Source organism: Papaver somniferum, chromosome 8, assembly GCF_003573695.1.
Source record: "Papaver somniferum cultivar HN1 chromosome 8, ASM357369v1, whole genome shotgun sequence".
Lineage (NCBI taxonomy): Eukaryota > Viridiplantae > Streptophyta > Magnoliopsida > Ranunculales > Papaveraceae > Papaver > Papaver somniferum.
In genome coordinates this window covers 16402605-16429225 of record NC_039365.1, presented here as the reverse complement: position 1 = coordinate 16429225, position 26621 = coordinate 16402605, and the positions used below count along the sequence as shown (strand labels likewise).

Below are 26621 nucleotides of genomic sequence, written 5' to 3'. Positions count from 1 at the left end.
GAACCCAGTCCGCGAACCGGCGGAAGGTCTTTTTCCGAGATTTTCTACTGGAGTTTATAAACTCTGCCCGGTTTCTTAAGTCCACAAACCTAGTTTGCGAACTTAAGAAGGTTATATATCTGAAGATGATTTCTGAACTTAAACTTAAAAAGACTAAGGAATGCAGTTTGCAAACCGTGGCTATAAAAGTTCACGAAGCGATTCAAGTGAATCAAATCATCTTTGCTTCAATTGTGTCTTGTGTAGTACATAAGATTTTCTTGCAATTGAAAAACTCTCTAAGTAGTTCATTTGAAGTCATTTGAACTAGTTATGGTGAAGAAAAACATGGTTGATACGAAATGCTCATATGGATAACCTTTTGGTTAACTATTATTGAACCAACAAGTGCATACGTTTGGGAGTGTGCATTGTCAAGTGTGTGTAACAAGCTAAGTTTTCAATCTAACGGTTGAGAAATATTAGCTTGAATCTAAATCAGGTTTTCATCTAACGGTGGATATTGTTTTCTTTGTGACCATGGAAAAACCCTGATTTGAAAGACTATATAAAGGAGACATCTAGTATTGTGCAAAACTAATCCCCAAACCTTATGTGTGATACTAGTTTGCATACTAGAGTCGATTCTCCTTTAACCTTTTTTTTTATTTTTCTAAAACCAGGTTAACGACTTAAAGACTTCATTGGGATTGTGAAGCCAGCCCGATATTACTTTTATCGTAGTTGTGTGATCTGATCTTGCATCTTCTATCGTACGAGTACAATCAGATTGATTGGCTTGAGATTGATATCTCCGATAGGCAAGATATAAAAAGTAGTCACAAACATCTTCGTCTCATTGTTTGTGATTCCGCAACATCTTGTTTCGCTACCATACGATTAATATTGTTGTGAGGTGATTGATAACTCTAGGCTGTTCTTCGGGAATATAAGACCGGATTATCAATTGGTTCTTGTTCACCTTGATTATTATCAAAAAACAAACATAACCTTTAGGGTTTATCTGTGGGAGACAAATTGATCCTTTGATAAACTTGTCTGTGTGAGACAAATTTTTTTATTGTGAAAGCCTGCGATTTTGGGTCGTAGCAACTCTTAGTTGTGGGTGAGATCATCTAAGGGCATCAAGTGCACAGTATCCTACTGGGATCAGAGGCGTAGGAGCATAACTATACCTTGGATCAGTGGGAGATTTATTGGGGTTCAACTATAGTCCAGTCCGAAGTTAGCTTGGAGTAGGCTAGTGTCTATAGAGGCTTAATACAGTGTGTGTTCAATCTGGACTAGGTCCCGGGGTTTTTCTGCATTTTCGGTTTCCTCGTTTACAAAATTTCTTGTGTCTGTGTTATTTCAATTTCCGTATTATATTGTTTAATCTTTATAACTGAAATAATACAGGTTGTGCGTTAGATCATTAATTAGAGTAATCCAACCTTTGGTTGTTTATTGATCCTTGGATATTGGCCTTTGGTGCCATCCAAGTTATTCCTTGTGTTTGATTAGAACTCGCAGTTCTTGCTTGAGTAAATCAAATCAAGAAGAGAGATATAAACTCGTTGATATACTTTTAATTGATTGAGTCTTGTTGATTATCTTAAAAGTATATTCGAGTTTTTCCATACAGATTGCTAAGAGAAATATTGGGTGGTGTTGCTAGACCCCCAATTTTTCAAACCTAACAAATACGGAACTTACGACTCCTGAAGAGCAATCTAGATTCTTAATCAGCTTTCAAAATAATCTTCAAAATGTCAATTAAGATTAGTTTTCATATATCTATCTTAAAGAGTCAGAAAGTCTGAGACGAAGAGAACTTTGCAAAAACTATCTATCTTTCCTGAAAGAGATTACGAAAACCTCAATAATAAAAAAGCAAGATCAAGATACACGATCTATCAAGGTAAATATTGTTAGACCTAACTTCATGAATCCCCAAAGCGAAGTCTTTTAGTTATAAACCTAATTATGTTTCTCATATGAAACCTAGGTCTGAGGACGACTCTAGAATCAATTAAGACACAAATTTTCAGGGATTGAATTTCCCAGTTGAAAGAGCATCATTATTTATAATTTTGAAATCAAGATAAGATATATTGGGAATCAAGAAAACACTTTTAGGTCTTTAAAATACAATAGAAGAACATACACAATGGACCGGTTCTGGAACCCGGTATAATGACTTGTTCGGTTTGGCAAGAATGACAAAGAACTAAAAAGAAATAAAAGCAATTTGATGTCCATTAAAACACCTAAGAATTTAATCATGATGCATACACATAAGTGTTTGATTGATCAGTTAAGTCTTAGAAATGTTTGAGAGAATATTCTAGCACTGCTAAACATATTTTAACAATAAGTATTTGAGCATCTGATAAAATCTACCGGGATGGTTGATACAACGGATTGTGAACCGTAAGAATTATTCACGAGTCAGGGTGCCATGGTTTATGAATTGATTTCGCCAACCCTACATGACTATCAAACTCGATTAATTACGGTTCGTTAACCGGGTTCTCCAACTGCTAGCCTAAAATAGCAACTTCAAGAATTCAATTCACAATAGTTCGAGAATTATTCCCAAATGAACCCACGGTTTACGAACTAGTTCAACAACGTCATGTATTTCTGAAACATAGATATATATGGTTTACGAACTGCTATCCTACATATACTAATTGAATGTGTGATTCAGACACGGGGGTCAACGAAGAAATCATCTAACTAATATGAAGGCTAAAATAGTAATTTTTTGTACGCATGTTATTATGGAAATCAAGATATCATCACATGGCACCCAATCATCGTAAGTATGATTGTTATCCTTTTGGATCCACATAACCAATTCAGTGGTGCCTTCGTAATATCATTTTGAAATAATCAAAATGATATCGAAAAGAAATCTGTTCTCTTCTTTATAGTTCTTCTTTCTTATTTTAATATTTTTCTTCTTGGTTCTTCACCTGTCGGTGATTTAAGAAGCTGGAATTGACATTTTTGAGATCAAGAGATGTACCGAATGATCCAAGGAGTGTCTGATAGAGTTGGGAGTAGGTGATTTAGAACTACAAGAATAGGTAAATACGAGGAAAGAAGTTAGGGTTTTGGGTGTGAGTTCAAGATGAAGTAAAATAGATAAATTAGTAATGGAATTAAGGGTATCTATTGGAACTAAAGCTAGGGTTTTTAAGGATTAAATATGAAATCGAAGAAAGAATTAGGGATTTGAGAAATTAGTGAATTAGGGTTTCGTGGAATTGTTCAAAGGAATTTTAAAATAAGAAACTGATGATGATTCTGATATGGGAAGTCGTAAAAAAATATGTTAAATACAATAATGACGACGACCTGTAGACCGGAAATTTTTAAGTAAGCGAGGTTTTTCACCAAAACAGGTGGGAACTCTTGTAACCTTCTTGTAATCATTAAGTTTCCGTTATCTGCGTGCATGATGTATTGTTCTTGTATTTTTGAGTATGATGTATATGTTGTATTTGTTAGAGCATAACTCGGTTAAACTCACCAAATGTTGGTATGTTAAGTTTGGTTGTCATATTGTAGTATCAAAACTAAAGAGTCGCTTGATTAATTACTAGAGTCAACTTCGTTTAGGTTAGACTAGAAAGTCTAGGAATAGTGAGAAATACAAATATTACTTTGAAGACCTGAAAAATGAGAAGAAGTAAGGACTACAACGACGACATCATCCTTCCACTTGAGGTTAGTAATATTGACTTGAAATTATTTCAATTCCTAGCATATCTTTCAAGTCGTGCTATATTGAAAACATAACATACAAAGCTTTATATACTTTATATATTGTATATTATACTCTATTGGAGAGACATGATCATAAAAGTATAAGTAGTTAGACCACGAAGTATAACACTTATCTTTTGAACTTCATAGATATGACATCGACATAATCTTGTATATAATTTTATGATTATGTGTATGGCTGTATAGTGAAGATTTCATCCTAGAAATAATGTTTTACATTTTTTTAAAGGAAGTACATTCATGAACTTGTTTTATGAATCGAAAGGGAAATCAATAGGTTTATTGGTCTTGTTATTCATTGCATATTCTTTGATGACCAATATGTGTGAGTTGGTAGAACCGATCTTAACTCCGGTTATGTATCTTGGTATGAACCGATAACAATACACTTATTAGTTATGAACGGTCTTGGTAATTGGTGTAACCGATCCAAAATAATCACCATGAGATGGTATGATCGATCCTTATAATTGGTGTGACCGATTCTGGTAACTGGTATGACCGATCATAAGGGAAAGTGTGAAGATCCTTATAATTGATGTAACCAATCCTGGAGACGGATCATAATTAGATACCATGCTTAGGTAGAACCAATTTTAGTGATTGGTACAACCGATTCAAACCCATGTATGTGACTTGGTAAGACTGAACACAACTAACCATTGTGACTTGGTTTGACCGATCACATAGTTGTCTTGGAATACTGGTAGACCCAATTCTAAACTTATTTGGAAGTGTGTTAGAACCGATTTCAAGATGCAAATCCATATAAATACGAAATAAGGATTTGCAGTGAAAAGATGTCAACATACTTTGAGAACGTGCAGTAACTCTTATCATTTATCGTTCAAATATATACCTTGGTACTCAAGGTGATCCTGTGCTGAAATAAATTAAGAATTTGTTAAATAAGAATTTTGGTTTTATATGCTTTCATTACCAGTAAATTAATGCATATATCAAGAGAATAAAAACTAGTAATGTGCATTTACTAATTGAATACTTTCTATCAAAAGATTTCGGAAATATTGGACTAATATTAATTGAAATTAGGAAAACTGAATTTGGGCATTCATTGCATATCTTGAGAATATTTTCGTTTTTTGAAATTCCTTGGTGTCCAAACATCCTTGGTCTATAAATACCGTAGTTTGCATTTCTTGCAAATTATCCTAAGAGTCAAGAAAACTTCATTTCTTATTGTTTTTGGTGGATCCGTCTATTCGGAGAGGAAAGTATCCTAATTAGGTGAAATCTCTTACGAACCATCGCCTAAAGAATTTCGTGGTATCAAGAAGCTCTACAAGTACCGTCGGTGGGAAACTAGATAATTGTAGTGTTATTAGTTTTTGATTTTATTTGATTGACTAATGGTTGTTGAGACTTTGATTGCACCTAGTTTGTTTATTCTTGAGAATCTTCTCTTCTGATATAAGATTCACTCATACTAGATCAAAGTATCGACGGGATCCTTAGAACTGTTGTTATATATAAAGACATCTTGTGATAATCTATTGTTAACAGACTTCGTTTTGTGTATGATCGATCACAAGATAGTTCAAGTGTTTTTGTGCAGGTATTTGAAGGCAATAGAAGATTTGAAGACGAAGAAGAATTCTTATTGTTTTTCGTATCTTGTGGATTTAGTACATAAACCTTGATCGACTGGGACTTTCTATTAGAATTCTTATTAATACTTACTAGAATCAGTTTATCTTTGATAGACTTAATTGATTATTTGCGTGAGATCAGTATCACTTTATAGTTTCTCTTTGAGATCTATACGGATTGATTGCAAATCTAAAGATTCATTATTTCGGTATTCAATATTTAGATCGATCTAACCAGATAAAGGAGTTTATTAGATTAAACATAAGAGCCTTTGTCAATGAATCATCTTATCTTTAGAAATATTGATTAGAGTGGTTACCAAATAAATTATTCCTTTGATGTTTGGAATACGATCCAAAGGCTTGCTATTTACGTGCGTGACACTAGAATTCAAAGGCGCGGAGATACCGGGGGAACTAAGTAGATAGGGGTAGCATGCTTGGTCTCAACTTACGAAGTTGGTATTAGATTTTGTATAGAGGCTTAATTCTGAGAGCATTCAAAGCTGGACTAGGTCCCGAGGTTTTTTTGCATTTTTTGTTTCCTTGTTAACAAAATCTTGTTGTGTATTTTAATTTTTTTTTCGCATTATAATTGTTATTATAATTAAGTAAAATACACAAGTACGTTAACTCCATAATACTTGATATTGATCCTATAGAGTGTCGGTTATTTCTGAACCTATTATCAAGTACACACTTTGTTGGTGTATATCCTTGATCTTGTATCCATAGTCAATCACACAAGTTATCTTGTTGTTGTATTATCTCGATATAAACTGAATTGTCGTATTGTCTCAACTTTTTCCATAGACGATCACATTCTGTAGAGGGCTTATAGGTTGAAACAAAAATATTGTGGTGAATTTGGATACCCTCGTCTTCTCAATTGGTATCAGAGCGGACAAACATGAAAAGATCTAACAATATGTGTTTGGTGCGATCCAACCTATAAATCATGGGTCAAGCAAAGACTAAGCGAATGCGATTTTTTTTCTTCAAAAGATTCAGTTACTGCAGGACATGTTCTCAAAAGAAGGTCTCTCGTCAAGTTCATGTTGCTCAATTGAAGATATCCCTAAAAAGATATTACTGAGCTCTATGCTTGAAATTCCTGGAGGAAGGTCAAGTGTACAAACCTCTGAACTGGAAGAATTGAGCAAATAATTTCTTCAATGTTCTAATGAAGTCCTTTCGACACTTGAACATGAACACAAACAACTTGTAACTACCATGTATGAAAATATTGATAAGGAGCATGAATTGTTGAAAGAAAATCTCTCTCAACAAGTACTATGTCTCTAAGATAGAGTAAGTGTTGAACTTTTTGGGCACAAAATGCTAAGAAAGAACGTGTTGAAAGTTTGAAAAAGATTTACCTCTTGGAGAAAGAACTTGCTGACTCTAATGCAAGGTTGAATTCTTAACAAGAGTGCTTTAATGAGAAAGAAAATATTTTTTATCCTATATAAAGAATTTAGAAGATAATTTTAACTCTGCTCGTGATGAGAAAAAATCAATAAAAGAAAAAATCTTTAAGTTGAAAAAGCTTAATGATAGCACAAACCATTTATCTTCTTTGTTGGAAATTGGAAGAACTCAACTCGTGGTGATACACGTGACTTGGGATATGAAGATGTGGTACTTCGATCTATAACAAAGAGATAAAAAATTTCAAATCTTCTAGTCTCTCAACACAAAAGGATGTATCTAATATTAATGATAGTCATTGTAGCTGTGTAGAAAGTAACGATGACAAACTAATAATTGATGATCTGAAACGTGGTACAGTACAGTTTTGCATGGTGGACATAACATGTGTAAAAGGTATTTCCTTCATTCTTTAATATGCCCTCATTTCATTTGCAGCAATACCTCTACTAGTGTAGTTCGAAGGCCACACATAATTCTTAAATAGAACATCGTTTAGAAGTATAGAAAAGCTTGGCAACTTTTGGGTAGATACATGATACTTGGAAAGACCACTATGATGGGCATTTGGAGTGAAATTTTCCTCGTCAAGCATATACACTGTGGAGTGAAGTTTATTTTATGGACATTTATACCTGTTCTATAAATGAACATAACTTAAAAGACTTATATTCATGGAAAGTGGCGGTACAGAGTACAATAAAACATTATAATACTCGATAATATAATAGTATCGCTAAAATAATAAAATTTTCTAGTCCCGACTCGGATCCTAAGTGCTAAAATAATAAATTCGATAAAATTATAATATAATATATTTCAAAAAATTTCCTTTAAACATTTTTAGGTCCCAAATATTATATAAAATAGTAATTTCATGAGAAAATAAAAAATATTTTTCATACAAATTAAATTTTCTCAAAATATGATTCAATGTTGGTTTGTATTTCTTTGAAGTTCAAATAATAATTTTCTGTACAAAAATATTTTTTCATGGAAATTAATAAGATCTATTACTTGAAAAACCAATGCATGCCGTTCTAAAAATATTTCCGTTAATATTTTTTTTGTATCTTGTTCTATACTTTCCGTTTGTAAAACTCTATTTCGGTATTTATCCTAAAATATTTTATTTTTATTTTTTTAATATAGAAATTCTCGTTTTTTTCAAAGAAATTTTTTGAATTAAAAATTATTCTTTAAATTAATATATTATTATTGCATGTATAAAATAATAAATTATTATTTTATCGATTAAGTAATATCTCGTTAAAATAATAGGATGTGGGTGATCCCAAATCTATTATTTTATAGGTATTTTATTGTATTATTGTTGACCGGAGGACCTTGTCTAAGTCAATGATAGTTAGGGCCATAAAAACCAAAGCCCGTGTTGAAATAATTCACCATTGTTAATGACTTTTTCTCAATAATAATATATTTACACATTTATCTTTCCTTACATTTTTTATTTCTCTAGGTGCTTGTCTTTCCAACTGGGTAGGTGCTTGTCTGGGTGTGGGGCACTATTACGCTGGCTTGGGGCAGAGCTAGGGGTGTAAATAATACCCGAAAATACTCGGCCTGTTTGTATCCGCCCGATCCCGCCTGTACCCGAAGTAGTCCAAAGCCTGTTATGGCCCGTCATGGACCACCCGGCCTGGCCTGGATTAATTTATTGGGCGGTCTCGGGCTTTGCGATTAATTATGATGCCCGGCCTGAAAGCCTTCTATGTGCCATTAATCATTTAATATCCTCTTAAAAAGACTTAAAAGTTACAATTTTATAATTGTCAATTTTGTGTCAAGAAAAATAAAATATATAATTATTTTTTTACTTATAATTAACCTTTTCAAAACATTAATGGTAATATATTTTCTTATTAGAAAGTTTATTGTACTCTAATTAATTATCTATTATAGGCTAAAATTAAAAATTTGTCAGTGTAATTTAAATATAAAATAATACTATCACTTACGATATGCGATGTTGGAAAGGAAAGGATATTGTATTTAATACCGTTCATTTGAAAATTTAAACTTAAAAAAAAAAAATCAAAATAGTGGCCTGTCCGGCCCGATCTGGCCTGCCCGTATAAAAAGCAGGCTTTGGGCGGTCTTTGGGTAGCAAATTATCTACTTGTGCCCGGCCTGTCTGGCCTGAATTTGTTTATAGGTTCACAAATATTAAGCCTGGCCTGCCCGGCCTGTCTTAGTTTTTGGGTCGAGCGGCCCGGCGTGCTCGAATTTACACCCCTAGGCAGAGCCTCTGGGACATGATCAGGCCTTTCAGAGCTGAGGTACTACTTATATGATTTCATTTTGTGTGCCTCATTCTGGATGCCTCTAATTTAATTCAGATCTTTCGATCATATAGTTGTATAACCTTTACACTCGTTGCTTACATTTGACAAAGGGGCCTACTTTCAAAGATGGATTCCTTGCCGACATGCTGACATCTTTGAGCAAAGTGTTCCAGTACACGCTATCTATTCTCATGATTGTGTGCTCCACCCTCTACAAGAAACCTGATCGTGGCGTTTGGTTCTATTCCTGGATCGTGGTCTCCGTGATTAGCTCGGCGTATTCTTTTGTGTGGGACTTGGAGCGCGATTGGAAGCTCCGCAAGAGGTGAATACATTATTCAATATAAGTATAAATCATTGTATTCTTATTGTACAAATGTAGGATAACTTTCTATGATTTTTGATATCAGGATTGGAACTGCTGCACTTCGACCTAAGCATATTATCTGGAAATGGGTTAGTATTTTCCATAAAATAATTGATACAAATCTTCATTTTTATTACTAATTTTATAAAAGTGCTATGTGATGCTTATTATTATCATCATTATTTATGAGTTTTTAATTTTATTCGTAGCTCTTCTATATCTCATTGTACCTGTTTGACCTGTTTGGACGCTTTACTTGGACCTACCGGTTTTCCACGTGATCGGGCTACTCCTTTGCAGTGTTTGGGGGTAGTTGCCTTGAGGTGGTTCGACGTAGTGTTTGGATCTACTTCCGAGTAGAGCCCTGGATGTTGTGGAGGATAAAGCCACTGGCTGATTTCTTTTCTACTATTCCTGTTCTAGTTGGAATGTGTGATTGATCATGACTGATTTTATGTAGGGGTGCACATACCCTACCCATATCCGTCAACCCTATCTTACCCGCCAGTTTTTTAACCGTATCCTACCCTATCCACTATTTGGCGGGTAGTGTGGCGGGTAAAGATTTTCTTAACCGCCAGTAAACGGGTAGGGTGGCGGGTATAGGCCATATCCTACCCACCCTACCTAGGAGTGCACATACCCTACTCCTACCCGCCAACCCTATCCTACCCGCCAATTTTTTAACCGTATCCTACCCTATCCATTATTTGGCGGGTAGGATGGCGGGTAAAGATTTTCTTAACCGCCAGTAAACGGGTAGGGTGGCGGGTATAAACCATATCCTACCCACCCTACCCGCTGTGCAGCCCTAATCTTATGTGTACTTTGATTACTACACATTTTGGATTGTGATTTCTGTTTGAGTTGATTATGATATATATCATTATATAAATCGTTAAATCATCTTTGTAAATTTTTTATCAGAACATGTATATATCTTTTGGTCCTTCTCTTCTTCTCATGGTTAAAATCTATTTATTTTACCATTTGGAAACACAGGAGATAACATTTCCCTGTGAAACTATCACACAAGGTTTGAATGGTTATCCTGGTTCTTTGATCCATAATGTCTTTTAAAATAACGAAAAGCATGTTTGATTACACGAATTTTGCATATTTCATTTCAAGTGTCCTTTATTACCGCAATAATAACAATGCTTAGTATGAATATACGAAGTATGAGTTTTAACGTTACCTTTTTATGGATCCTCTTGCATTGGAGCTCGACGAGTTTTCTTCTTCTTATCCTTGTTCAACGTTGTTGCTTTCTTGACATTATCAGATGTGCTCTCTTTGATTGTTGCTGGTTGAACACAATTCTTAGGCTTGACTAGCTTTACTTCTTTACAAGAAATAGTATCATTTTTGACAACAGTGGAAGCCTCTGGTTGAGAAGAATTAGTAGTTTTAACGAATTTTACCTCTTTGTTAATATTTGAAGCATCTATTCCTTTATAGCCCAATCCTCGTGTATCACGATGATTTCTACTTGCTTCTAACATTGAGGTTAAATTTTTTGAGCTAACATTGAACTTTTATCAAGAGCACCGGCTAGATCAACCTTAAGATGTTTTTCTCATGAGAGATATACACCTTCTTTCTCTTCAAAACTCTTTGGTTAAGAATTAACCCTTGCTTCAGATTCAGCAAGTTTCTTTTTCGACAAAAAGAGATCTCTTCGAAGATTTCAGATTCTAATTTCTTAGAGTTTAGCTCGTCTGTACGATCTTTAAGAATGGAATCACTGATTTGGTAACCAATATAATATCCTTGAAAAACCTTCTTCAGTTTCTTGTTCTCACGACAAAGAGGAGTCATAACACCAACGAAATTTGAAGATCTCAGCTTTTTATTTTTCAAAGGATTCAGTAGTTTAGAGTATTCTGAGATATCCTCTTCTACTTCTCGTTCCAAATCTGAGTCATCATCATCGGAAATTTCATCCATCCTTTCTTCGAGACAAATTTTCCAGTTGTCATTGGTTTCTATATCATTAACAAGATTAACTTATCTAATAGAATTTCTAGTGATGATTTCTTCATATATTGATTCGTAGATGCCATCATCAAGTATTAATTCAAAACTCTCTATACCTTGCTTTACGTTTACTGAATCATTATTAGGTTCAATAAAAACGATTTTTAGATTCCAGTCTTATAGGTTGGATCGCACCAAACACAGATTGTTAGATCTTTTCGTGTTTGCCTTCTCTGATGCCAATTGAAAAGCCGAGGGTACCCAAATATACCTCAATCTAAAACTTTTCCACTTATAAGTCCTTTCTCCGAAAGTGATTGTCTATGGACTGATTTGAGACAATACAACTAATCGGTTCACACTTCCTGTGATCGTCTATGGATACGAGATCGAAGTATGTTTACTTGATAGTAGGTTCGGACTTAACCAAACACTATAGGATTGTCTATCAAGTAAAATAAGAATTAATGTTTGTGTAATTTACTTTAAATTATAATAAGCACGATTATAATTGCGGAAAATAAAAGTAAATGACACGGCAATATTTTGTTAACGAGGAAACCACAAATGCAGAGAAACCCCGGGACCTAGTCCATAATTGAATACTCTCAGAATTAAGCCACTATACAAAATCTAAACCAACTTCTTATAGTTGAGAACAAGCAACTAAACCTATAGTTCGCCTAGTTTCCTCAATATCCCTGCGCCTCCAACTTGCAGTAAGTCACGCACATGGAACAATTCATTTGGTTCGTATTCCAAACAGTAATGGAACAACAAATCTGTTCGGTAGCAACTCTTTTCAAACAAAGTGATATGAGTCTGACAAAGGCTCTTCCGTTTAACCAATAAACTCTTTTGTCGGGTGCTTAGATCAATCTCTTAACAACTACCAAAGTAATTATTTAGACTTATGCAATCAATATTATTAATCACAAAGAAGTGTATTGATGTCGATCTACTCAAAATCAATCCAATCTATCACAAGGATAAATATATTATAGTTGGATCTTTTTCCAGCCGAATCAAGTATTGTGCACACCAAAGATTATGAACCCAAAAAGTCTTCTTGTCTTCAAATCTTCATTGATCTTCAATAAACTAGTATGCACAATTATGCTCCATTAAGAATGACGGTGCGATGGAGAGGTATTGATCATTTGGGGTTCATCCCATACTCCTATATTACACTGACATATATACACTCACTTGATCTATATATAATCACTTATTTGAATCCTAACTTCTTTGTTGCACCGAAATGAAACACACACTTCAATATACATGAAGTATTTGATGGCACCAATGGAATATAACTCATTTAATTGTGGAGTGTCAAGGTAAATTAAAGTTTGAGTTTCTATAAATACCCCAATGATTTCGGCTCCTTGCAAAGACGCAAAAGTATTGCACATGGTCAGGTTTTAGTAGCATAAGAAAAATGAAGAAAACAAAACCATCGAGATGGTAGATAATGATACTAGCTTTCATTTCTTTTTTCACTCTAAACCGTAGTGTTTTCCTTAGAACTTATATTTGTTTTTGCCTTTTAATTTTTGTTCATCTTATTTTCTTGAACGCCTACTCACATATTAGCTTATTGATTTTTTATTTGTAACAAGTGTATCATGCTTACTGATATGTTAACGATTTCTATTATGTTTTTGTAACATGGGCGCCCAACATTCCATAAGCAAGAAGAAGATCCGTGCATCGCACGGGTGATAAACTAGTTTGATTAAAAATGGTGAAAAACAAAACACATATGCATGCTTTAGTTGCCCAGAAAAGCTATTCTTAATAATACGCAAGTTACCACCGGTTTTCAAAGAAGATATACCCAATAAGCCACCTAATACCCTTTTAATATTTTCTAAAAGAGTCTTCAACTAACGTAACCCATTCTGTTCACATGAAGAACGTTCACACGAAAAATTATGAACTTAAACTAATATAACTTCATGGTCTGATGGTCCTCATCGTAAGTTTACATTTAATACCTTCACGGTGTGAACATGAATTTTAGTTTGTTTTTATACGGATCTCTGGCTCATTAACCTCCCAAGGTCCAACTTTTAAAATGAATTCCGAACCCACACATACTATGTATCACGTTAACAAGTTCATATCTAGTCAGTTGACTCGATCTGGTAATAACAGATACACACCACAGAAAAGTTATTTCACACTTAGTCGACATGCAATAAATCTATGTTCCAAAATTACATGACATATCTTCATCATCTTTATGGAAAAGAAAATCTTCTCAACATGAAATCTCGTAAAACAGAGAGTTAACATAAGTATTACGATCATTGAACAAGCAATCGCAATCCAAGCATTCATCAACACCAGCACTCAGTTGATTCAAACAAACATAAATGATCGCGATCACAATAACCCAAAGTATGATCATCAGGAAACAATCAAGGTAATCACTATCATAGAAGTTAAATATGCAACCATTTGTTCAACCTCAAATAGCTACTATTATGAGCAAACATGAATAAGCCAACTAGTGGCTCTGATACCAACTGTTGGACTTTCTTCATGCCTTTAAAAAAATTCTAGCATGACCAACAAGATCTAGGATTATTCATGTTTTTCTACATCAACAATCAAGTGAGTTAAGCTTCAGAAACGTACCTGGTTGAGACATAAACCTTGTGATCTTAAGCTGTTATCTCTCGTATCCATCAGTTGTTTGATAAAATCATTATTACCATTGATCACCATTTTTTATGGACTGCAACAACCAAGTTCTGAGGATAAACTTTATTCCTCTCACCAATACCTTTATAATTGCTAGTTCTTAGTGATGGTTGTTCTAACAACTCTCTAATATGACAAGGAATAGATTTAATACCTCTAGAACTGCTATTTATAGCAGTGGGAACCGTACCATCAAAGGAACTTAATCACTACCTCATAGACGACAGACTAGACTCTTCTTTGCCGCCTCAGAAGAAGACTCTACTATATGGATATTGCTCTTAGGATCAAACCCAAACGGTTATAGGTGTTTGGGCCACAAGTCCAACATTCTCCCACTTGGCCTATATCCCTCGTGCAAAACTGAAATACTCATCAAGGGTTTGATATGAAACAAATACGGGCGCAACCTTAAATGAGAGATTATTCCATTTCATAGTATCATTGTTTAGCAACGCACTAATGCAAGTCATGGTGGTTACATATCATTTGACAACATATTCCCTTCCACGTACTACAACATCAGTGGTCTGGTGATAGGCATGTTCCCTTCCACTGCAGAGGTAGAAGTTCGAACCCTGTAATTGTTGAAATCCACTCCAATTTAAGGAGTTTGGATGTGGCCTAGGAACCATTAGTTTAGAGCATCAAAAAAAATGCATTATTGAATAATGTAAACATAAATTCTTGTTGTTCACAAGACTAAATATCGCAAGAGCCTCGATACCGTCAGTTTGACTTACCAAAGATTCTTGTACTATTCATCCCATCTACAATTTTGCACACATCTTACTATAATAAAGAAAAGGATCTCTTTGGTGGTCATGTGCACCTGATAAGACCGTTGTACCCTTCTGTGTTTTTCATTTTGTTTTGGTCCGAAAACCAGCCATTCCTTTTTTGTTTTAGCTCAATAGCCCTTAAACCACGGCCATTCCTTTTTTTGTTTTTTTTTTTCTCTTCCTTTGACAACCAGCGGTCCAGCGCCACGAACTAATCCTCTGTTGCCAGCACCATCACCAGTTCACCACCACCGTAACCATCACGAGCACTTCCAACCAGCCCTACCAGCACCACCACTATCAAATTCATAACACTGTCAACTGCACCTGATGAGATCAAGATACTCCTTCACCACCAACACCATCACGACCGTAACCAGCACCAGCACCGCCAACCACCTCCACCAGCAGCACCACCATCAAATTCATAATACCATCATAACCAGCTGTACCACCAAATTCATAAACAATCTTAATCAATTTTTTCCAGGTACAACTGTTACTCTCGATTCCAAAATTTTGAATTTCCCAATTTCGATTTCCTGTTACAGTAACATTGTGTTAAACTGTCGGGTTATTCCCAATTACGACTTTTTGTAACTCACTTTAACTGTTTGTGCAAATACCAAGCGAAAAAATAAATGTGTTTTCATATTGGCATAATGTGATAATGGAATCCGTGACTCTATGAATTGAGTGCAAGTGTAGGGATCAAAAGTGACTGCTTTCGATGCTTTTATTTCTAACTTTCTGTTTGCACCAGTTTAGTACAACTCATGATTGGGAAGCTTTTCTTTTAAATTTTAGTACAAGCTTTAGATTTTTTTCCGTCGAACAATGTACTAGAAATACTAATATTGAGTACTGGCACCTGCTTAACCAATTAAAGAATTTGCTAGGCAGAGATTTGTGGCCTGACAAACTTCTAAGAGAGGCATTGATTTAAGAAGCCTAATTGCTGAACTAATGAACAAAATGTTCAGAGATGATCTATGATTGCTGTAGGAGTTCGATTCTTCGTCCGAGAAACAAGTCAGCGCTCTCTTCTTTCCAAATTTCAGTCTCATCTTTTGTATGATTGCTGTGCATCAATCTCAACCCATATATAAATGCATCACTTTGGAGTTTGGACTGAACTCATCTTTGATGTGTTGAAACATGCCTAAAGCAAATAGTGGGGTTTTGATACTTATCTCGATTGGCACATAAATATCCTGAATATCATTAACTTAATGTGGTGATGGTGATGAATATAGATAATTTGAGATATCAATCATTTAAAAAATATTGACACTGCGGGTATGCCGATTGCATCTTTATCAGGGTGATCCATATGTAGAAAGCAAAATATAACAGTCTGATGTGCCGACCTTTAGGATAGTTGTTTTCATTGGCAAAATCCTTAGTGTTTTCTGTATTGTGGTCTTTTCCTTTCAGCTGATGAAAAACCCGCTTTGTTGTTGTTGAATAAGATAAGAAAGATAGGTTAGAAACCGATAGACATTTTCTTATGTGTATATTTGATTGAGACTTTATAGTCATGCATTATGGATGACGATATACAATTTAGTCATTCAAACTAGAAAATAGAAAAACAGTGTATCAAACCATTTACTTGCACGTTACAAAAGTAAATATTGATGTTTTAAGTTGACATACATACTCTTTTATTCATGCAGGTGCTTTGGAGTGGTATGGATCCCTATTCAGCTGTGCTGACTTAAGCATGTGTTGTGTGAGTTTAAACTTGGTGACAATGTGACTCCTTATCTGCGTCCGTGATCAGTGATGTTGCTTATAAAACAGGGTTTGATGCTATTCCATGATTTAAGTTTGGGATTTAATTTGACAACAAAGGCACATCTAAGACATGAAAACAAGACAGTCTTATCGCGCCTGCGTCTTTGCTAGTTTGGAATAACAGGAAATGCAGAAACAACACTTTTCATAATATCTCAAAGAGTATTGTGGAAACCGACAATCCATCCATACCCTAACTATAATAAGGGGCCAATACATTACAATGCGTTTTATTCCTTTAAGGTATTAAGTGGAAACCCTTGTCTCATCGATGGATATGCACTCACAAGTATTTTATATATTTATTTTCCACATTAACATGTTATTTCCAATTCTCTTTTCGTACGATGGGAAACAATATTTTCATATGCTTATTAGCATATATGTTTCGCCACTTATCACAAGACAAACCCGGGGAGTGGAGTATCCCGGCAGGCATTATGGTGGTCTCTTTTTAGTTACACGGAATGAAGATAGAACCACAATAATTTATGAGTTTTTAAGAGATTCGCTTTAATAAGACTTCTTCTCAATTATTTGGACTCAAGTCGAATACAATTTCCCTATGCTATCGAGAGTTATCTGCGTATAAGACTTTCCAGTGTTTCCTTTGTTACTGTCATTCACCCAACGGAAGACTACCGGCCGAATTATTATTTTTCATATTCAAAATAAAGTTAAACCTCGGTAAACAGTACAAATTTTATTGGAAATAAATGGGACTATACTAAAGAGACCGAGGTAAACGTGCAATGACCATGTGTACACGTGAAGATTAAGTCAAAATATCTAGAAGATTGTAATCTTTTAGTTTACTAGAAAAATGTATGATTTATTTTCGGTACATAGAGTATCACGCGTGTGTCTAGACTGGTACACATAAAAAGAAGAGAATGTTAGGATATTAAATTCATTGCTTACCTGACATTAAATAATGTTGCTTTCAGTAAAAAAGAGACAATATAATTATAATCAATCTATTTAAACAAAACTAAGTAAACCTTATGAAGAGTCGCATTATTTAAAATAATATTGCACAAGTGGGCACTAGAAAACGCAGTTAACCTGTACGAATTTATTGTGTTTTCTTATGTGGTGAAAAAGCAATCAACGCACCCCGTAACACCAATATTAAGAGCATCTCCAATATTAGAGGTCAAGGTCATCCTACGTGGAGATGTTATTTATACCTTTTGTTTGTGGGTCATTCACTACATGACAAAAAAAAATAAAAATAACACTTTCTACCTAATTTTCATCTCCAATCTACAAGGTACTATCTTACACTTTTTAATTAAATTAAGAGACAAAAGATGATGTGGATTTAAGACCTAGGGTCATGAAGAAAGTCTTATTTCCACCTTGTCCTTTACCCCCTATAAACCATGTCATCTTTTTCTATGACCCCCACCCTTACATTGGAGATAAAACTTTGGTGCAAAAAATCTTAAATCCTAGGTGTCGTACTAATTTAAGACCTTTACCCCTTGCATTGGAGATGCTCTAAGACTATCGTTGTTATAAATAACAATAGCTTTTCATCTCAGCTATTTTTCTCTTCTTCTTAATATTGATGGCATCAGATACAATACCTCCAACATTGTAGTCCGTCTTCAACGACTTTGGAGACCCATTCTTTATGAACTCCTTAACGAGCTTTACATAGATTTCCTTCATAGATTTCTTGTATCCTGCTAATTCTTCTTCAATCACAACAGTAGTGGAAAGTGCCGAGTCATTAACACCATGATTAACCTTGGATAGGTTGTCATCGATATAAGGTATGCAAGAATTTAATATGCTTTCAGCATTGTTGCCGAAATGTTGAACAACAAATTCTTGAAAGTGGTTTGGTGGGTTATATGGAGTGGCCGACGTTGTTTTACAATTTAGCACAAATATCTCTTGGTCGAAAACAAAGAGTTTGTTTGTATCAAATCAACAGAATCGATGCTCTTGTTGAATAACAACAAGGAGACCAGCACAACCAGAAACGAAATTGCTTACTGAGCCTTACCTGTTTTGCTATTAGCCTATTAGCAGTTTTGCCACTATATTGGAGTTTAATCCTTTGAACTAGGACAGGATCTGTCTCCTAACCTACATTGATTACCAATTTTAAGATGTATAGAAACATAAGATTTAATTGAAAGCTAATAGTCTGGACCATTCTGTGTTACCTTTGCTATGTCCAGCAAATAAGTTCCAAGAGTTTGACACTTTCTGACACACTGACGCACTTTGAAAAACAAGAGTTTTTTGTCAGTCCAGCTCCAGCAGCCTGTTAATAAAATCTCATTTTGATTCATTCTACTTCCTCATTGCATGGTCCATATCGTGACATTCTGTGTTACCTTCCTCTTTAAAAAACCTCTGTTTTCTATCATCTCGCTGAGCAATTGTCATTCTTTCAGAATAACCACATCAATTTAAGTATATGACATGCAAAGAACGGCATTTTGATGATGTCCAACAAAAGAAGAGAGAAAAAAATGAACAGTTATTCTAGAGTTTTGACTGGAAAGTGCAAACTTTAACTCAACATGCTACCTTTCTTCCCCAAAATATCTTTCGTTAGCCTAGTTTATACGGAAACAGGAAAAAAGATATACAGGTAGCTCTTGAAGGCCAAAATTCTACACTAACAGCATTTACCATTGAAACACAATCTCTACAAAACTACATCACTTAGTTTAAGAAACTTGCCTGTTTGAATAGATCTCCCTCATCCAGGGAACCAAATACTTCCATTGCCATATACCCAATGTAATCACAGCTTGTCATAAGAACGTGGACATTCATGAGTACTAGCATATAGTTTTCTCAAAAACCTGTGTAACAAAAAGGGAAAGCAAAATCATTAAAGAATCAACCTTAGGTACAATGATGCTGATTGTGTAAGAAATGTACCAGTGGAAACAGGTGTGCCCTCCAGTCCTGGGAACGTGAAGAAAGAAGAGCAAGTCCTGCAGCGTATGTTAGTCTTCTTTGACTCCTCATTCGAAGAAGCTGCCCAGTTCAACGCAGTATTCTGGTAGCGCACAAAATCTTCCTCCGTGGGAACAGCATCAATTGCAGTAGTTACTACAGGAGTAAAGATAAGGCTTATAGTACATACCTGGAAAAGAAAAAAGATTGAAAACCTAAATCAAAGGACTTGTATATTTAAAGAAAGACCTCAAGATTTATTGACAAAACGACCACAACGAAATCAAGCAGAAAGACACAATACACATTTAGGAAAAGATTTAGGCTTAAGATATCATCATTCACACCAGTACCAGCTTACCAGGATAAGTTAACCACAGACTAGCCTGAAAAATCCCAGCTGGCGGACATACCCATAACCAGCTGTAGAGAAAAATAAAGAAACAAAAAGGAATATAAGAGTCATTTACACATACAAAAACCAGAACTAGAAGCATCACCAAAAGCGCTAAGTTTCAAATATAAGCCATACAATTCCCTGGAATTTAAACAGTATTAACATCAGTACAAGAATAAAACACCCATTTCAACTGAAAGTAAAAAGGATGTTAAAGTTTGATCCCAATCTTTTGGATTTTATATTATATAAAGAATTGCCTCTCATTTTAATCAAAGAATATCCACATTTGTTTATATGATGCTGGGAACCAAGGAATATACCTTAAATGTAGTGTGGTCGTTAAGAAAAATCAGATCTAATAAAGGTTGGAATGCTTGAAAGCAATGTACCCTGCATTTCCACTCTTCTACAACGGATTGGATCACGGCAATGTCTTATGTATCTATGGAGTCTTCTTCCAAGTTATTATCAATGGCGATAACATCCAAAAAAATAAAAATTATCCATCAGAGTATCGGCAAAGTAATACGAGGTCATGCGTTCAAGTTTTCTTGGCTACCACATACATGGATGCACGGAAATTTCGATTATATAAATGATTGGTGATTCAGCCGAAGAAGTATTGATACAATTGACTTCATAATCATACTGACCATTTTCTTGATCTAGAGCACTAATTACCAGTAGTCACCACAAGAGCACTTACCTCCGTTGAAATGGTGAAACCTATATGAATCCCTCAACACAATCGTTCTCTGTACAGCTTGACTAACATGTTTAAACATAGAATGACAATCGCCGCAAACACGGAGATTCTTAAATATTCTGATAACTGAACCATCAACTGAATTAATCAACGCAAATGCAAGGGCAACCTTCTCGCTGTGGTTCCAAAGATTTTGTTCTTTTTGCTCTTCATCCGTATCGTGCAATGAAAAGCTTGTATCTGGTATATAACCTGTTTCTCTGATTATTTGCTTCAAATCTTCCAACTTCGCGTAAATCTGATCTTTCTGTGGGTGGGACTTGTCTCCCATTCCAAATGTACTTACCTTGTTGTTCACCTTAACCCAACTGCAAGCAGGTTTTTTCTTTATGTTACTCGATTTCATTTTCCTCCTCAAATCATCCACATCTTCCCATCTCCCACTAACCGCACAAACGTTAGATAGAAGAACATATGCTGCATCATCTGATGGATCCAACTCCAGAAGATGTTGAGCAGCCTTTTTCCCAAGTTCCAGATTATTGTGGTTTCTGCACGCCGATAACAAACTCCGCCAAATAAGATCATTTGGCGGGACCGGCATTTCTGTTATAAACTTCTCTGCTTCACTGAGCCTCCCTAACCGACCAAGGAGATCAATAATGCAGACACAATGCTCAATTCCTTGTGTGACACCAAATTCAGACATCATAGAAGAGAAGTATGACAGACCTTCATCGATGAGGCCTCCATGATTACATGCGGATAGGAGCGACACAAAGGTGACATGATCTGGCCACTCTCCCATTTGAATCATTTCGTTAAAAGTTTCTATGGCTTCCTTGAAGTAACCATGTCGGGAAAACCCTGATATCAATATGTTCCACGATAACCTTGATCGGCTGGTTGGTTCAGGAAGTATTTTCAGTACATCAACCATATCACCACATTTTCCATACATGTCCATGGCTGCATTTGCAACGTGCAGGTCTGAACCAAAACCAAGCTTGATAATCAAGCTGTGAATTTGTTGGCCCTCTTCTAGTGATGCCAAGTTTGAACTAGCAGCAAGCCCTCCAGAGAAGCTGAAATGATCAAAGTCAATTCCAGAATGATGCATTTTCACAAATAATTGCAAAGCCTCCTCACCATTGCCTTGATGAGCATTAGTAGCAATCATAACATTCCACGAGACAGCAGTTTTACTAGCAAACTCGTTAAAGATAAAATTACTGGAAGTGAAGTCACCACATTTGGCGTACATCGTAAGAAGAGAATTCTTCACGTAATCGTCCTGTCCAAATCCCATGAGAACTATGTGTGCATGGATGGACATCCCGACTTTCAGAAGATCATTTGGTGCCGACCAAGAACCAAGAATACTCACTATAGTTATGTAATTTACAGAGATTCCGTCTTTCCTCATTGACTTATAAGCTTTTATTGCTGCTTGTGGTTCTTCATTTTCGACGAATCCCCCAATAAGTGCATTCCATGTAACCTCATTTCGTTCTGGCATGATATGTATAATTCGTTCGCCTGCCCTTATCATTCCACATTTTCCATACATGGTTACTAGCGTATTGCCTATAAGCAAATTCTCATGAAGACCTGTCCGGATAATATGAGCATGGATAGTTTTGCCCTCTAATAAATCTTCAGGGACTGAACATGCAGCTAAAGCACTAGCAAAAGTTACGTGATTTCTTATTTTGCTAGTTCTGCACAGCTTCGCCAGAAGTTCTAGTGCATTCCTATGCTGACCATTTTGAACGCTGGAAACCATCATCGAGTGCCATGAAATCAAATCCTTGTCAGACATTTCAAGAAACGACAACTTTGAATCTTCAAACCTTCCAGACTCAGAATAGAGAGTAATAAGGGTATTGCCAACACAAACAATTGAATCCAATCCGATTTTAACAACTAAACCATGGATTCCCATTCCCCATCTAAGATTATCCACAGTACTGCAAGAAGAAATCAAACAAGACAGTGCTGTAGAATTTGGTTTCGAGTTAGCTAGACGCATTTTCTTGAAAATTCTTAGTGATTCCTCACAAAGTCCATTCTGAGAATATGCAGATATGATTGAGTTCCATGAGATTGTATCTCGCTCAGGCATCCGGTCGAAAACATACTCAGCATTCTTTACATCACCACAACTACCAAACATGTGTATAAGAGCGTTTGAAACAGAAACATTAGACCCGAAACCAGAAACCAGGACATGGGCAAGAACTTGACGACCCAATAACTCATTCTCAAGTGTCCCACATGAACTAATCACTGTTGCAAAAGAATTTTGATTGCAACTAACTCCTGCACCCCTCATTCTGCAATAAATTTCAATAGCCTCCTCTGGGTCACCATTATTAGAGTAGTCCATCATTAAAGAAGTCCAAGAAACTACATTTCGTTCCGGCATTTCCTCAAAAAATTTACGAGCTGCAGTCATATATCCATAAGTGCCATAAAAGTGAAGTAGAGCACTACTCACAAAAACATCAGCAAGAAAACCAGCTTTCTCAGCAAAACCATGAATTTGAATTCCTTCTAAGAACAATGAATCAGACTTGTTGCAAGCGCTTATAAGACTTGAAAACACAAAAATGTTCGGTTCAACTCCTTGAACCAGCATTTCTCTCAATAACTCAAACCCTTCAATATGCAAACCAGCTCTAACACACCCAGACACTATAGTATTCCAAGAGGCTTGATTTCTTTCGGGAATTTGATCAAACACATGTTTGGCAGCTTTTAAGCTGTTAAATTTAGAGTACATATTGATCAATGTATTTGATTGGATGGGGTTTAAATGGATACCATTCTTGAAACAAAAACCATGAACTGCCCTTCCTGTATTAAAAGATGTGATTTCCGAAAAACCCTTTTGAGGAAAAGCAGAAATTTCATGATTCCGGTGGTCGGAAAGTGTTAGAAACCCATAGTTTGTTGTTACAGATTCTCCTTCTGTTCTTTGTTCTTGTATGCATGATATTGATGAAGAATGGTACAGATTTTGAAGGGACAAGATAAATGGACAACAATGGGAGATTCCAGAATTGAAAATGGATTTAGCCCTGAAAGCTGAGAGCTTTTGACAACTCAAAGCCAGTTCTGTTTCTTAGGTTTTTAACTGATAAATGATGTTTCTGAAGCTTCTTCTGAGCGCAAAAGAGCTGGATGGGTGTGGTTCATGGAGTGATTGTCATGGGGCGATGGAGAGGGTGAGTTTGGGTTGATTTTGAGGGAGAGGGTTTTCCAGGACCGCCAAAACTAATGACGAGCTGCTAAATTTCGAAAATGATAAGTCGGGAAGGACATGGCTGCTGACTGGGGACCTGAATTAGCTGGAGATACCGTTTGAGCGATCCGACGATCAGGATCGGATATAATTTTTTTGTCTGGTATGAAACGGTGCCTCCTTGGCAATTCCGATCCCCCATTAACAGCCATGGGGAAGGAAACGGTGTGCAAGAGGGAATAAGACCCACTTTAACCATTCCTAGTCCGGACCCTAGTTAGTAATTCGGGATTCCGCAAACGTTCGGAACGGCAAATGTACGAGTATTATACGGTTTTGTAAAATTCAGATTCGGTCCAAAATTCGGTCAACGGGACGTGATTCGTCATTAATTCGGAACGGCATACGTACGTGTATAATTCGATTTATAAATGTGAGTTTGGCTCTGAAAATTCGGTATCTATATATAACAAATAATTTGTATTTATAAGGTCATAGACCAATTTTTATGCATATGTGTGAGTTATTTAAGGAAAAAATAAACTCAATATGATGATATTAATAATATATACAACATTAGTTATCTAAAACGACGCTGTATGGTGGTTTAGATACTTGGTTAGTGAGTTTGAGATCTCTCTCACCTTCACCTTCAAATCTCTTCAGTCGTTTTTGTTTCATAAAAATTACAACACGTCTAATATTCGGTCGTGTATGTTCGGGAGGCAGTAAAGCCCAAAAAGTGGAGTCTTTGAAAAGTAAAAGCTAAAGAATTTATGGCGAATTAAGCGGACGTATCATTCGGGATACGTAAAATTCGTGAACGATTCGCGAATAATCCAGGAATGCCACATAATACGCGACTTGGGTTCGGAGTTGCAAACGTACGCGAATAAGACGGTAAAATTCGTGATACGGAAAAATTCGTGAATGATTCGCGAATCATTCGCGAACTTACTAACTAGGGTCCGGACCATTCTTAGGCAAGCAAGCCGGCGTAAGAATTTTGCACACTTTTATGAGATAAAAATTTTAAGCCTACCCGGTATTTTTTTCTGGACAAAAGGCTCTGGTTATCGGTTATCTCTCGGTGAACTTTGAGCAGCTAAATTTACACCCAACTAACCAAAGCTGATTGGAGGTGTTTAAAGGGTGTAAGATGTCCAAGCTACTGTCATCCTAATTGATAAATCTAAATCCATTTCTTTCCATTTTCACTGCATGAAACTGATTGGGGACTATCTTGTTGATTCATTATTCATCTTTTTCATTCTTTAGTTTTTTGCTAATGTATTTCGCTTTTTCAATATAACGATTAGACGTGCTAAGTAAACAAATTGAGAAATTTTTCAATTTGTAATGTTGAGAGAACCTAAGTGAATCAAGATGTTGAAAAACATGAAGAAGAAAGTCGCCTATTAAATCCATGATAGAAACTATCCACCAACTCTAAAAAAGACAGATATTGACCAAAATTAAGTAACCCATCACTTAATCAATTATGTTTTAGATTGATTTCGTTCGTTAAATTCTACCCACGAAATGTAGGTATTCAATGATGAAGAAAAAGAACGCGCAATTAGGGATATGGAAATTAATTGGGGGATATGAATTACTTCTCCCAACCAAAGGTGTCTGCTAAGGGGTGTTTTTTGAGACGAAAATACTAAAACACCTTTAGATTAATTAAAAAACATTATGAAAAGACGGTTATACCCTTCCACTAAATTAAAAACTTAAAATCAAAACCAAAAAACCAAAATCAATTATCCCCCATTTGATTTGTGCCGGTATACTCGATACTTAGGATTAGGTTTTGAAATTTTTTTTCTTCCATCTTCCTCTCCTCTTCTTCATCGTTCTTCATATACTCTACGATTAATCGTTGAACTAAAAATTTCTTCGTCGATTAAAACCAACCCATAAGAATGCCTCCACGAAACAAATCAGATGCCCAATCGAAATCAAAATCGATTGCTCAACAGAAATTAAAGAAAAGGCTTGCTTTGATTGCTCAAGAGAAAGAAAACGAAGAACAAGAGTTATCGGACGATCAACTACTCAGAAATATAGCTTCTGTGAGAAGGTAAGTCATTTAAAACTGTTTAATTAGTGTTTCAATCGATTTGTAGCAATGGGTTTAGGTCGAAATCGCGAAACCCTAAGTGAAACAGTTGAGTTTCAGAAATTCCGGCACTCATTTTAGTATGAAGACCACACCGGAAACTAGTAGCGACAGTCAATCTAGGATGAATACCACACCGGTATCCCGTTCCGGCGTTCAATTTACGTTGAAGACCGCACCGGAACTTAGTTTCAGCATTGAATTTAGGATGAACACCATTTCTGAACCTAGTACCGGCATTTACTTGAAATTTTACGAGTACGCAGGTAGCAAGCTTCTAATCAACATAATACCCTATGATTTTGTTAATTGTTCCGGCGTACATTGTATGTTAGATTCCATGTCGGTACTAGAGTTTTTGAATCCAGAAACTTTAGAACTACTACCGGCATCCTGGACAATTTTATTTCAATATCGGTACTCCGTTCCGGCATTTATTTTTATTTTACG

At 35.6% G+C, this 26621-nt stretch overlaps 1 protein-coding gene across 1 annotated transcript; it reads right to left on the bottom strand.

The window, feature by feature from the left end:
* Nucleotides 1-19281: 19281 nt before the first annotated feature.
* Nucleotides 19282-23918, bottom strand: LOC113306982 (pentatricopeptide repeat-containing protein At3g24000, mitochondrial-like). Its single transcript, XM_026555902.1, has 4 exons — nt 20414-23918; nt 20055-20116; nt 19676-19883; nt 19282-19596 (listed from the first exon to the last, which is right to left on the bottom strand). The coding sequence occupies exon 1, from the start codon at nt 23582-23584 to the stop codon at nt 20771-20773; it is 2814 nt and encodes a 937-aa protein (XP_026411687.1). The 5' UTR covers nt 23585-23918; the 3' UTR covers nt 19282-19596; nt 19676-19883; nt 20055-20116; nt 20414-20770.
* Between the last annotated feature and the right edge of the window lie 2703 nt (nt 23919-26621).

What these genes read in the sequence shown, in the direction of transcription:
- LOC113306982 (XM_026555902.1), bottom strand. Translation starts at nt 23,584, where the DNA reads ATGTACTCTAAATTTAACAGCTTAAAAGCTGCCAAACATGTGTTTGAT.